This window comes from Stegostoma tigrinum, chromosome 47 (assembly GCF_030684315.1).
Source record: "Stegostoma tigrinum isolate sSteTig4 chromosome 47, sSteTig4.hap1, whole genome shotgun sequence".
NCBI classification, from domain to species: domain Eukaryota; kingdom Metazoa; phylum Chordata; class Chondrichthyes; order Orectolobiformes; family Stegostomatidae; genus Stegostoma; species Stegostoma tigrinum.
Genome location: NC_081400.1, coordinates 1,914,846 through 1,927,713, shown reverse-complemented (window position 1 = coordinate 1,927,713; position 12,868 = coordinate 1,914,846). Strand labels below are relative to the sequence as shown.

At 50.3% G+C, this 12,868-nt stretch overlaps 1 protein-coding gene across 1 annotated transcript in view; it reads left to right on the top strand.

Annotated features, from left to right (window-relative positions):
• The first annotated feature begins 8,107 nt into the window (after positions 1–8,107).
• The window catches only part of LOC125449751 (atrial natriuretic peptide receptor 1-like), a 45,925-nt gene continuing 41,164 nt past the window's right edge, over positions 8,108–12,868 (top strand). The window contains exons 1-2 of the mRNA XM_048525626.2: positions 8,108–10,128; positions 12,235–12,434. Of these exons, the coding sequence (XP_048381583.2) occupies positions 9,336–10,128; positions 12,235–12,434 (993 nt within the window). The 5' untranslated portion in view covers positions 8,108–9,335. The remainder of the gene's footprint in view (positions 10,129–12,234; positions 12,435–12,868) is intronic.

The window sequence follows — 12,868 nt, the reverse complement described above, 5'->3', positions numbered from 1 at the left end:
ATACTTCTCCACTTGCCTCGTTGAAGCAGCTCTAACAACATTTAAGAAGCTCTAGGATAAAGCAACCCCTGACCACAAACATCCACTCCCTCCACCACCAATGCTTGCTAGGAGGACTGTCTACTATCTACAAGATGCACTCCCACAACTCACTAAGGCTCCTTAACCACCACCAAGGCCCATATACTCTCCTATCTAGAAGGTCAGGGCAGCAGCTACATGGAAGCACCACTACCTGGAAATTCCCCTTAAAGCCACTCGCCATCCTGACTTGGAAATATATCAACATTTCTTTAGTATTGCTGGGTCACAATGTTGGAATTCCCTCTCATGGCATTATGGATCTACGTACAGTACATGATCACCAGTTCAAGAAGGCCACCTCAAGGGGCAGTTAGGGATGGCGAATGAATGCTGGTCCGCCAGTGGTGCCCTGAATGAATTGTAAACAATACAGGTCGGCAGAGTCAGTTACAAACAGATTTCTAATTGAGTGGCTAATAATATATCAGGAAAGAAATGTGAAATCTGTTGAGACCTAGAATGTGTTCCTTTGTAGGTTTGTGTTTCTGATTCCCAGTTTTATTGAGGTGTGGTGGTTTGGATTGTTAGAGCCAAAGAACGCTGGAAAATTGTGAATGACTAGATTTGCTCAGCTCTGGAATGGTTTGCTAAAACAGCTTTTTCTATCATTGTAGTCTATTTCCATCTTTTGGGTCATTGTTGCTTTTAAATGTTCCTTGTGTCTAACAGCTGAAGTCACTCGGATGGGGGTGTGGAGGACAGATAAAAACCTTGCTCATCTAATCTCCGTTTCCTTCACCTTGCAACTTTAGTCCCTCAGGGAGACTGCTCGGTGCTGGACAGTGTTGCTGAGGCCTGTGTCCTGTGGGAACATAAGTCCTTTCATGATATGAAAACATGAAGTAAACAGCATTTACAGTAGTCCATGCAGCCTCTGGTATTCGCTGTCCCATTTAATAATATCACTGATCTACTCACAGCCACCCGATGTGAAACATTAACTCGGCTTCCTTCCCATGGATGTTGCCAGAACAGTACAGCAGGGGAACGAGCCCTTTGGCCCATAGTGTTGTACTGAACATGATACTTCTGCCTGCCCTTGGTCTGTATCCCGCCATTCCTTACAAATTCATGTCCTTATCGAAAAGTCTCTTAAATGCCCCTATGGTATCTGATTCCTCCACCAGCAGCATGTTCCATATACCACACTGCCTAAAAACAAAAATAAACTTTGCCCTTCATATCATCTTTGAATTTTCTCCCTCTCACTTTAAATACATGCCCCCTTGTTTTAGACACTTCAGTTCTGGGAAAAAGAGCCTAACTGACAACCCTATCTATGCATCTCTCAAGTATCCCCTCAGCTTGCTGAGTTTCTCCAATGATTTCTGATCTGCACAACGACACCCCTCTGCTCATCCTTTCCCTATTCTGCCTACGTTCTGTCTACGCAAGAATTTATGGACGTCTATCTTGGAGTTTAGGCCAGTTGGCCCCCTCAAACCTGCCGCGTTATTCAGTAAAGCTGATCTGGATGTGCTCTATCTCTGTCCTCCCCCACATGACCCTGACTGCTTTCTTAAAAGTCTGGTGAATTAATTCAATGATCCAGTCTCCAGCTTTAACACAATACAAATGATTGCATTGAGTAACCTGAACAACTGAGTCCTGCAAAGGTTCACAACCCAACAAGGGAATAAACTTCTTAACTTTGTCCAAAATGACTGGCATCTCCTGAAGCGACAGCCCCTTGGATTCAGATCCTACAACAAGCAGAGTAGTCTATTCGCTTCCCATCCTTTGTTTCCATGAAGATGTTAGTTCATACTGTGTTCCAGCTCCACACGCGTCATCTGTGCTCCAGTAGAACTTTTAACTTTTTTGCTTATTTCTCTATTTTTGTACCGAATAATATATTTCAGTACCTAAGCATTGTAACTAGGTATTTTGTACCTAAGATGGTGCTGTGTGTGGTGACATTGTACACTTTTCACTGTATTCCTGTACATGACTACATGTGACAATAAAACCTATAGAACTCCAATTAGAGATAATGGGAACTGCAGATGCTGGAGATTCCAAGATAATAAAATGTGAGGCTGGATGAACACAGCAGGCCAAGCAGCATCTCAGGAGCACAAAAGCTGACGTTTCGGGCCTAGACCCTTCATCAGAGAGGGGGATGGGGGGAGGGAACTGGAATAAATAGGGAGAGAGGGGGAGGCAGACCGAAGATGGAGAGTAAAGAAGATAGGTGGAGAAGGTGTGGGTGGGGAGGTAGGGAGGGGATAGGTCAGTCCAGGGAAGACGGACAGGTCAAGGAGGTGGGATGAGGTTAGTAGGTAGCTGGGGGTGCGGCTTGGGGTGGGAGGAAGGGATGGGTGAGAGGAAGAACCGGTTAGGGAGGCAGAGACAGGTTGGACTGGTTTTGGGATGCAGTGGGTGGGGGGGAAGAGCTGGGCTGGTTGTGTGGTGCAGTGGGGGGAGGGGATGAACTGGGCTGGTTTAGGGATGCAGTGGGGGAAGGGGAGATTTTGAAACTGGTGAAGTCCACATTGATACCATATGGCTGCAGGGTTCCCAGGCGGAATATGAGTTGCTGTTCCTGCAACCTTCGGGTGCAACCCCCTCTCTCCCTATTTATTCCAGTTCCCTCCCCCCATCCCCCTCTCTGATGAAGGGTCTAGGCCCGAAACGTCAGCTTTTGTGCTCCTGAGATGCTGCTTGGCCTGCTGTGTTCATCCAGCCTCACATTTTATTATCTTAGAACTCCAATTAGGATGTGCTCAGAATAACACACCCGGTTCTGGTCCCCGCACTACCATTAGGATGTGGATATTTTAGAGATGGTGTGGAAGAGGTTTACCAGAATAGTATGGGGGATTTTAGCTACGAAGAAAGGTTGGATAGACTGGGTTTGTTTACACTGGAGCGCAGGAAGTGGCAAGATGACCTGATAGAAGTTAATAAGATGTGAATGTCATGGATAGAGTGGAAAGTATGAGGCTTTTTCCCAGGGTGGAGTGGTCAGTTACTAGGGGGCACAGGTTCAATATGCACGGTGAGGAGAAGGGATGTTTAAAGGAGATGTGCAAGGCACATTTTTCACACAAAGGGTGTGGAGGGCCTGGAACATGCTGCCAGAGGGGTTGGAAGCAGACACAATAGCAGCATACAAGAAACACCTGGATGAATGCATAAATAGGAAGGGAATAAAGGGATATAGATGCTGTAGGTGAGGACAGTTGTAGTATGGAAGGGCAAAATGTGTCAGCGCAGGTTTAGAGGGCCGAAGGGCTTGTTCCTGAGTTGTATTGTTCTTTGCTCTTGTTCTAACTCTGACCATGTCTGTCTCGGTGAATATCTGTGTCCTTTACAACTCTGTAATGTAGCGTGCCCACTTTCAGGAGATATATATATTTTCAAGCTAGTGTTAGGGTCTGGATAGTGATCCTGATTGAGGTTTGCTGACTGCAGTGGAGAGCAGACTCGTTCCCTCTGCAACAGGACTGATCCCACATTCCTCTGAGTTAGTGTTGAACTAATAAGCATCTTCGCAATTGCAATATCACCGGCAGGTTCTGGGCTGGAGGTGTCTGTGGAGCAGTATTATCCTGTTTCTCACACTGCGATTTTAATTTGCTGGAATATTCCTGACCACTGGAACACTTTCCCATCACATTCTGCTTGCAGAATCCTCCACTGACTATGCTAGGTTGTTTCTGGAATTGAGAGGGTTGGCTTATGAGGAGAGAATGAGTCGGCTGGGACTATACTCAGTGGAATTTAGAGGAATGAATGGGGGATCTTATAGAAATACGTGAAATTGTGAAGGCAATAGATGGGATAGAAGGAGGGAGGTTTCCACTCATGGGTGAAACTAGCATTCGGGGGCATAGCCTCAAAATAAGGGGGAGCAGATTCTTCGCCCAAAGTGTAGAACATCTGTAGAATTGCCTGCCCAGTGAGATTGCTTTGTTGAAAGCTTTTAAGGCAAAGATAGACTTTTGGACAGTAAAGGATTACGGTGAGCAGGTGGTTAAGTGGAGCTGAGCCCATGAAAAAGATCAGCCACAATCACATTGAATGGTAGGACAGGCTTGATGGGCCAAGTGGCCTCCTCCTCCTCCCTGTGTCTTATGTCCTTGTGACCATGTTTCCAGCCTCAGCCTTTCTGATTCTTCTCACTGTTTTGCTTTCTGCTCGGCATCCTTGAAAGCAAGCGACTAGTGATGCTTTCCTGTATATCTCCAACACCATAATAAATAGTATGGCATTTTCCTGGCTGTATTTAAAACAACCTGTCAAACCGTTTCATTCCGAAGATTTATATGCCCATTTATCCCTGATCTACTTAAAGCATCTGATGGATGGGAATAGTGTCAAAGAAGAAATGTTCCCTGAACTTGATTTGTTTATTTTACAGCGTATTCTGTCTGTCTCCCTTTAACCAGTGCTGGATAAAGACTTTCCGGGGGAGGGGGAGGGGGGGGCAGCACAGCAGCTCACTGGTTGGTACTGCTGCCTCACAGCACCAGGGACCCGGGCTCAACTCCAGCCTCGGACGACTGTCTGTGTAGAGTGGGCACATTCTCCCCGTGTCTGCGTGGTTTTCCTCCCACAGTCCAAAGATGTGCAGGTTAGGGTGGGTTAGCCATTGGAAATGTCGGGTTACAGGGATGAGGTATGTGTGGGTGGGATGCTTATTGGAGGGTCAGTGTGGACTCACTGGGCTAAATGGGATTCTGTGATTGGATGCAGACTTGAGTCGCAGTCATACAGAACCCTGGTTCGACCCTACTTGGAGCAGATCTGGGCCGCACACCTTAGGAAGTATAGCTTGGATCTTGGAGGGAGTATAACATGGATCTACAAGAATAAGACCTGGACTTCAGGGGTTAAATTATGAGGAGAGGTTATTTATTACAGTTTCTTTAAAAAATTAATTGATGGGATGAGGGCATTGCCAGCCAGGCCAGCATTTATTGCCCAGAGGGCAGTTAAGAGACCAACATGTGGGTCTGGAGTCACGTCTCGGCCAGACCAGGTAAAGGGTTTTTCAGTCAACCGACTCATGGCCATCATTAGACTCTCAGTTCCAGATTTTTATTGGATTCAAATCCCACCATCTGCCGTGGCAGGATTTGAACGCAGGCCCCAGAATGTTACCTGGACCTCTTGATTAGCAGCCACTCGGTCACTGTGTCCCTGGAGGGGAGATTAAGCCTGTTTTCCTATTAATTTAGAAGGTTGAAAGGTGATTTGATTGAAATTTTCAAGATGTGGAGAGGAAAAGACAGGGTGGATAAAGATAAACTATTTCCACCAGTTGGAGATTCTAGAATGAGGGACAAAATCCAAAAATTAGGGCCAGACTATTCAGGAGAGATGTTAGCGAGCAGTTCTACACACACAGCGAGGGAGAGGTTTGGAACGCTTCCACAAACTGCAGTGGATTCAGTTGTTCGTTTTAAATCTGAGAGAGATAAACTTTTGTTAAGCAAAGACACTAAGGGTTAGGGGCCAAAAGGGGATGTAAGGAGTCCGGCCACAAATCAGCTGTTATTGAATGGCAGAACAGACTCGAGGGGCTGAATGGCCCACTCCAGTTCCTGTGATTAGCAATGTTGATTTGGCTGTTAAGTTCAGGATTGTGTTCCAGCGGAGAGACAGTACCAGAGTGGCCCAGGAGATGGTAGCATCCCTCAGCTGATGCAGCAGCTCAGATTCAGTGATTGTATGTGTCCGGAGAGATAGAGAGGCCATTCGGGCCAAGATTCGCATGATAGCCCTCCAGAATCTCTGCTTTCAGGACAGCATCTCCCCTACCACTGTGTGACTGAACAGTTTCCTCCCCAGTGCCCCATTCCAATATGACTTGTCTCCAAGGGCCCTTTGACACCCCACCTTGTAGAGTTAGAATAGCCCAGCAGCTTTTGACTTGAAAGGGACCCTCTTATGTTTATTGTCGCGGTTTGAGGCTTTGTTAACTCTCTCTGCTGCTTCTGCGGGGGGGGGGAGGTGTACGTGGGCCTGCCACTTGCTCTGGAATTTGCAGCTGAAGCGGGGGGGGGGGGGGGGGGTCACGTGATTAAATATCCCAGCTGTTCCTGCTCTGCCAGGTCAACATTAAGGATACTGAGGAGGGTGGGGTGAGGGCAAATGAGGAATCATTGCTGGGGGGGGGGGGATGCTAATCACATCAGAAGTTGTGAGGGCAAACAAGCAAGGACTGCGATGCCCCTTGTTTTCGAATAGCTTACCCCCGTGGAAATCATACACTTTCCCACAAGAAAGGTGCCAGTCTGCAGTGTTGTGTTAAACGGCCCCATTCTCATGGGACCAACGAGCAACACCGGAGCAGGAGGAGGCCATTTGGCCCAGTGAAGCTGCTACCTCATTTGACTAGATTGTAGCTGGCCCACCTGGGCCGTGTTTGCCCTGCGCTACCCCTCAATATTTCAATACTTTTGAATCGAGGACTATATGTCATGTGACTGTGGGCCTCCCATAGTTTCCAGCTCAGGCAAGACCCCTCAGTTTGATAAGGAGGCCTGAATGAAAGGCCAGGCTGATGATAATTCATTCCTTGAGGGGTGAAGCTGCACTTTCTGACTGACAAACCCTCCCTCGCCTGCTCGGAAGCTGCTTTTCCTTTCAATCACTTTAGACTTATCATTGAATAAGCACACGTGTGTGTTTCTGGTTAGATAGGTCTGCGTTTGGTAGTGAGAGAGTGAGCATTTTCAGACCTATTGGAGGTCCATATCCTGACATCCAGACCACCCCTCTCCACCCACCCTTCTCCCCACCACTGTCTCCTCCTCCACGCCCTCCCTTCCACCTTCCCTGCAGATTTCTTACAGTGTGGAAGCAAGCCATTCAGCCCTTCAGGTCTACACCAACCCTCCAAAGAGCATCCCACCCAGACCTACACTAACCCTGTAACCTCGCATTCCCTGTGGCTAACCCACCTAGTCTGTACATCCTGGGCACTTTGGGACAATTTAGCACGGCCAATCCCACCCTAACCCGCACACCCCTGGGCACTACAGGACAATTTAGCACGGCCAATCCACCCTAACCCGCACACCCCTGGGCACTACAGGACAATTTAGCACGGCCAATCCACCCTAACCCGCATATCCCTGGGCACTACGGGACAATTTAGCACGGCCAATCCCACCCTAACCCGCACACCCCTGGGCACTACGGGACAATTTAGCACGGCCAATCCACCCTAACCCGCACATCCCTGGGCACTACAGGACAATTTAGCACGGCCAACCCACCCTAACCCGCACACCCCTGGGCACTACGGGACAATTTAGCACGGCCAATCCACCCTAACCCGCACATCCCAGGGCACCCGGGGGAAACTCACGCAGTCACAGGGAGAATGTGCAAACTCCACACAGACAGTCGCCTGAGGGTGGATTCAAACCATGCTGGCCACTGAGCTACCAAACCTGCCAGTGGAGATTATAGAAATGGGAGATGGGTTGCAGAAAAGTTTCCTTCGCTGATTTAACACAGAGGAGGCCCAGTGAGGCCAACATCCCTTATTCACCTCCTCAAGGGAGCAATTCACTTAATCCATACATATCCTCCTGTCCCACCTGCCCACCCTTCTGCTTTCCCCTGAGCCATGCACATCTTTGTCTCTTCCAAACATTGATCCAGTTCGAATTTGATTGTCCTTCTCTGATCCTGTCAATCAGTGCATCCCTAGACTGGGATGTGGGGCAAAATAAAAAGCCCCAGAGCTGTCTAGCACCCCCTCTGCTCCTGTAGGCAATGGTCCTAAGCCTGCCCTGTCATGGTGCTGTGGGGGGCGGGGTGCTAAACTTACAGCAGTTTAAGATAAGATCTGGTTTCCTCCCATCCCCAACTCACCAATGTCGCAAAAGCACACACTGAGAAGCAGGAGTGCATTGATCAGCCTGCATCTGGCAATGAAAGGGTCAAACAATTCAATCCCATTGAAGATCCACACGTTGTTCCTGTTCAGACCACCCACCCTCTCTCCCTCTTCCCCCTCCCTGCAATCTCATTCAGTACGTCCTCTGCTTTAGTACCTGGCACCAGTCACAGGCAAGCAATGCTGAACCTAACGTGTTGCAGGGGCTGTTGACCCAGTAGGGAAATTGACTGCATTGAAATTTGACAGCCTTTTCCGCAGTAATCCAGGAGGATGTGGACTGGAGCGATGGCTTGCTGCGAGTGATAGACAGACAGATCCGTGTGGGGGCGTTGGGGACACTGCTTGAGAGCGTTTGGATGGCAGACTGAGAAAAGAGTTTTGAGCATTTAGAGTGGGAAAGAGCGGGCTTGGTGTCACTGATCTCAGAGTGCCTCACTGAATCCTCACCGTCAGCACTGTATCCTTCTCCGAACAGGACAGCCCTGCTTGCTCAGGGAAAGAGGGTGACAGTGCACACTGAGGAGAGGGAGATATTGGAGGGGAGGAGAGAGTGAGGACATCTACGAGACGTGGGGGAGGGAGACAGTGCCTGTCACTAGAGGAGTGAGGGAATCTATGAGAATTGTAGAGGAGAGTGTGTGACGGCAAGGGGCACGGGGGGATTACATGTGCAAGCGACAAAAGAGAGTGTGTGAGAGGATAGGTGTGAATGAGAGGGAATGTGGGAGAAGAGGTGTGATTGAGAGAGAGAGTGTGGGAGGAGAGGTGTGATTGAGAGAGGGAGTGTGGGAGAAAAGGTGTGATTGAGAGAGGGAGTGTGGGAGGAGAAGTGTGATTGAGAGAGTGTGAGAGGAAGGGTGTGATTGAGAGGAGTGTGGGAGGAGAAGTGTGATTGAGAGAGTGTGAGAGGAAGGGTGTGATTGAGAGGAGTGTGGGAGGAGCAGTGTGATTGAGAGAGTGTGAGAGGAGAGGTGTGATTGAGAGAAGGGGTGTGGGAGAAGAGGTGTGATTGAGAGGGAGTGTAGGAGGAGAGAAGGCAAAGGAGAGGAGAGGTGTGTGACCGGAGAAAGGGAAGGGAAGGCTGTGTGAAAACAGTGCACAGGGTGAGGGAAGGTCTGTGAGAGACTGGAGAGTTTTGTGTGTGGGTGTCTGTGAGAGAGAGAAGAGTGTATGAAAGAGTGAGAGGCAGAGTGTATATGAGAGACAGAGACTGTGTGAGACAGTGAGTGTGCAAAGTGGAGAGTGCGCGAAGGGGAGAGTGTGAGCGGAGCAGGGAGTGTGTGTGAAGGGAGGAGCGTGTGCGAAGGGAGAGTGTGAGAAGAGCAGGGAGAGTGTGCGAAGGGGGGAGAGTGTGTGTGAAAGGCGAGGGAGGCAGTATGGGTTTGTGATGACTGACTGTGCATTGAGGATGGTGCTAACCAGAGTGACGCCAGCCAGCGGCTGCCTTGCTCTGAGCAGCCAAGGGCTGAAGGATTGGAGTGGCACGGTAAAGCTGGCCTGGGTAGCCTGGGCTCTCTATGGCCTCCTGCAGCTGGGGAGAGCCTCTGGGCCAGAGCTGCTAACTGTCGCTGTGGTGCTGCCTCAGAACAACACGTCGTACCCGTGGGTTTGGCAGAGAGTGGGGCCGGCTGTCCGGCTGGCACGGGATGCCATTAACAAAGACCCTCAGCTGCTGCCTGGGCACCGCCTGACCTATGTCTTTGGGAATTGCGAGGATGAGCTGGGGACCTGCTCCGAGTCCATCGCCCCACTGGTGGCTGTCGACCTCAAGTTTGCCAATAACCCCAACGTCTTTGTGGGGCCCGGCTGTGTGTACACAGCGGCACCCGTGGCCCGGTTCACCGGTCACTGGAAAGTTCCCATGCTCACGGCCGGAGCCCCGGCCTATGGCTTCTCTTTCAGGTCGGCCAGCTACCCGCTGATGACCAGGACTGGGCCATCTCACGGCAAGCTGGGCGAGTATGTGGCCCACGTCCACCAGCACTTCAACTGGACGAAGAGAGCCCTGTTCATCTACAACGATGAGAAGACAGACGACAGGCCGTGCTATTTTGCTGTCGAGGGCCTGTACCAAGAGGTGCCCAAATTCAGGAACCTCTCTGTGTTCGATGTCCCCTTCAAAGAGAGCGCAACCATTGACTACCACTTCTTGATTCAGGAGATCAGGCAGAAAGGACGCAGTGAGTACCAAACCAGAGACCAACCTTCTATTCCATAGGGATAGTGTGGAAAGTGGCCATTTGGCCCATCGATTCTGTGCTAGCCTTCCGATGAGCATCCAGCCCCGACCCAGCTCCACCCTGTCCCTCTAACCCCATGACTAACCCACCGAAACCTGGTCAGAAATCACGCGACACCAGGTTACCGTCCAACAGGTTCACCCAGAAACAAGAGCTTCCAGGGCCTCGCTCCTCCTTCAGGTGCGAGTGATTCACCCCACAGTGCTGCTTAAGAAGGCTTGAAGCCATCCACGGAAAAGCAGCTCTCGCTTGGATTGGCACTGCACCCACAAAAGTCCACTCCCTCTGCCACCGACGCTCAATAGCAGTGGTGTGTACCATCTACAAGATGCACTGCAGCAACTTGAGAAGCTTGACACCTTCCAGGACAGTGTTGTTGGAGCTGTCTCCATCAGGGATAAGTGGGGAGTATTCCATCACATTCCTGACTTGTGCCTTATAGATGGTGGGACAGGCTTTGAGGGGGAAGTCAGGTGGTGCTAGAGAATCCCCAGCCTTTGACTGTAGCACTTACACTTTAATATGTGATGTGGAACTGAATGGTATTGTCTTGCAGAGAGAGGAACAGCAGCACCCAAACTATTGAGAGTAATTTTGTGTCATAAAAAATGAAAGCGTTGAAAGGATTTGTCAGCCAAATATTGAGCAGTCTGTGTGGGCTGTGAACAGCAGGAAGTGAGTGATAGACCCAGTGATAACAGCACTGAAAAGCTGAATTTGATGCAGAGTTCTGGAATGGAGGTGGGAGGTACAGCTGACATCCCAGAGGAATTGCGGATGAGCCTAGATCAGGCACATGGGATAACCCAATATCCCGACCCCCTTTTCCCTCTCTGTCAATGTCTCCCCCCAGCCCTGTACCACATGCTAACTGCACTTGTTAAGATGGGTGGTCTCATTTCTCCACCCCCTCCCCGGGGGCCTCCGCACTATCCAATCAGGCAGCGCTTATTCTGTCGCACCCACCCACTGCTCGAGCAAGGCAGCAGTGTAAACACAACTCCCAATGAGGACATGGGGCTTAGTCATAGAGAGCTGTACAGCACAGGAACAGACTCTTTAGTCTAACACATCCATGCCGACTTGGTATCCTAAATTCATCCAGACCTAGTGGTCGTTGATATATATATTGAGACAAGGCGGGGGCTGGTGGAGGAGGTAGTGATGAATTCCTGAGGCTAGCAATAACAATTAGTGAGTGAAAGAAAACTGAGCAACTGCAGCCTCGGGCACTGAACCTCATTCAGGTGGTGAGTACATAGAGTACATAGAACATTACAGCACAGTACAGGCCCTTCGGCCCTCGATGTTGTGCCGACCTGTCATACCGATCTCAAGCCCATCTAACCTACACTATTCCATGTACATCGATATGCTTATCCAATGACGACTTAAATGTACCTAAAGTTGGCGAATCTACTACCGTTGCAGGCAAAGCGTTCCATTCCCTTACTACTCTTCGAGTAAAGAAACTACCTCTGACATCTGCCCTATATCTTTCACCCCTCAATTTAAAGCCATGCCCCCTCGTGCTCGCCGTCACCATCCTAGGAAAAAGGCTCTCCCTATCCACCCTATCTAACCCTCTGATTATTTTGTATGTTTCAAAAAGTGAGGTTGAGAGGAGGCGAGGGTTGTGGAGGGTAGGAGGCGACATCACCAGGGGCAGGATAGAAAGGTCAGACCCTAGGGGAGACCAATGTGGGGGCATGGAAGGGGTTTCAGAAGAACGGTGGGCGTTCACTGGTTGGGGAGCCTCGAAACTGGAGTTGGGGGGGTGGTTAGAGGCTGTGGTGTAATCACAGGGAAAGGGGAGTTAGGCTGCTGGGACGAGGAGGGGAATCTTTTGGAATTTGCGTTCCCCCCAAAGCAACCCCAGAGAAGTGGGAATGCTCAGATTGATAGGATGCAGCTAGAGGGGCCAAATGGAGGCCCAAATGTTCACCGTCGACGAGCTGCGGGATGGGAATTTGCAGGGGGAGCTGGGTTCTCATCGTTTATCATTGTTACTCTCCCACCTCCCATCTCTCTCCCCTCCCCTGATAGTTGTCTACATTTGCTGCTCTCCGGACACATTCCGCCAGCTGATGCTCAGCGCCAGGCGAGCAGGCCTGACCAGTGGGGACTACGCCTTCTTCCATGTGGACGTGTTCGGGGAGAGCCTCCAGGGAGGGCAGGGACGGGAAGCCCTATTGCCCTGGAAGCGGCAGGACCCAGAGGACCAGGATGCCAAAGAAGCCTACAGGGTAGGAGGGGCACCGTCACTGATCGGGGGTGGGAGGGGGTGTAGGTTTGGGTGGAGGAAACAGCACCCACCACGGCTTGTTCTGTTCACCAGGAAATTTCTGGGGACTCCCACTGGGTCATTGAATTCCATTGAGATCAGATTGAGGAGTCCCATGATGACCATGAAATCAGTTTGTGGATCTCCCCCTCAATCACATGATCCCGCCTCCCCCTCATCCTGCCTCCCCCCGATCCTGCCTCCCCCGCAATCCCACCTCCACCCCCGATCCCACCTCCGCCTGATCCTGCATCCCTCTGATCTCGCACCCTACTGTTCCTGCATTCCCCAATCCCACATCCTTCTGATCACACATCCCCCTGATTCTGACTCTCCCGATCCCAACTTCCCTGATCCTGACCACCCCTCTGATCCTGTATCGACCTTGATCCCGCA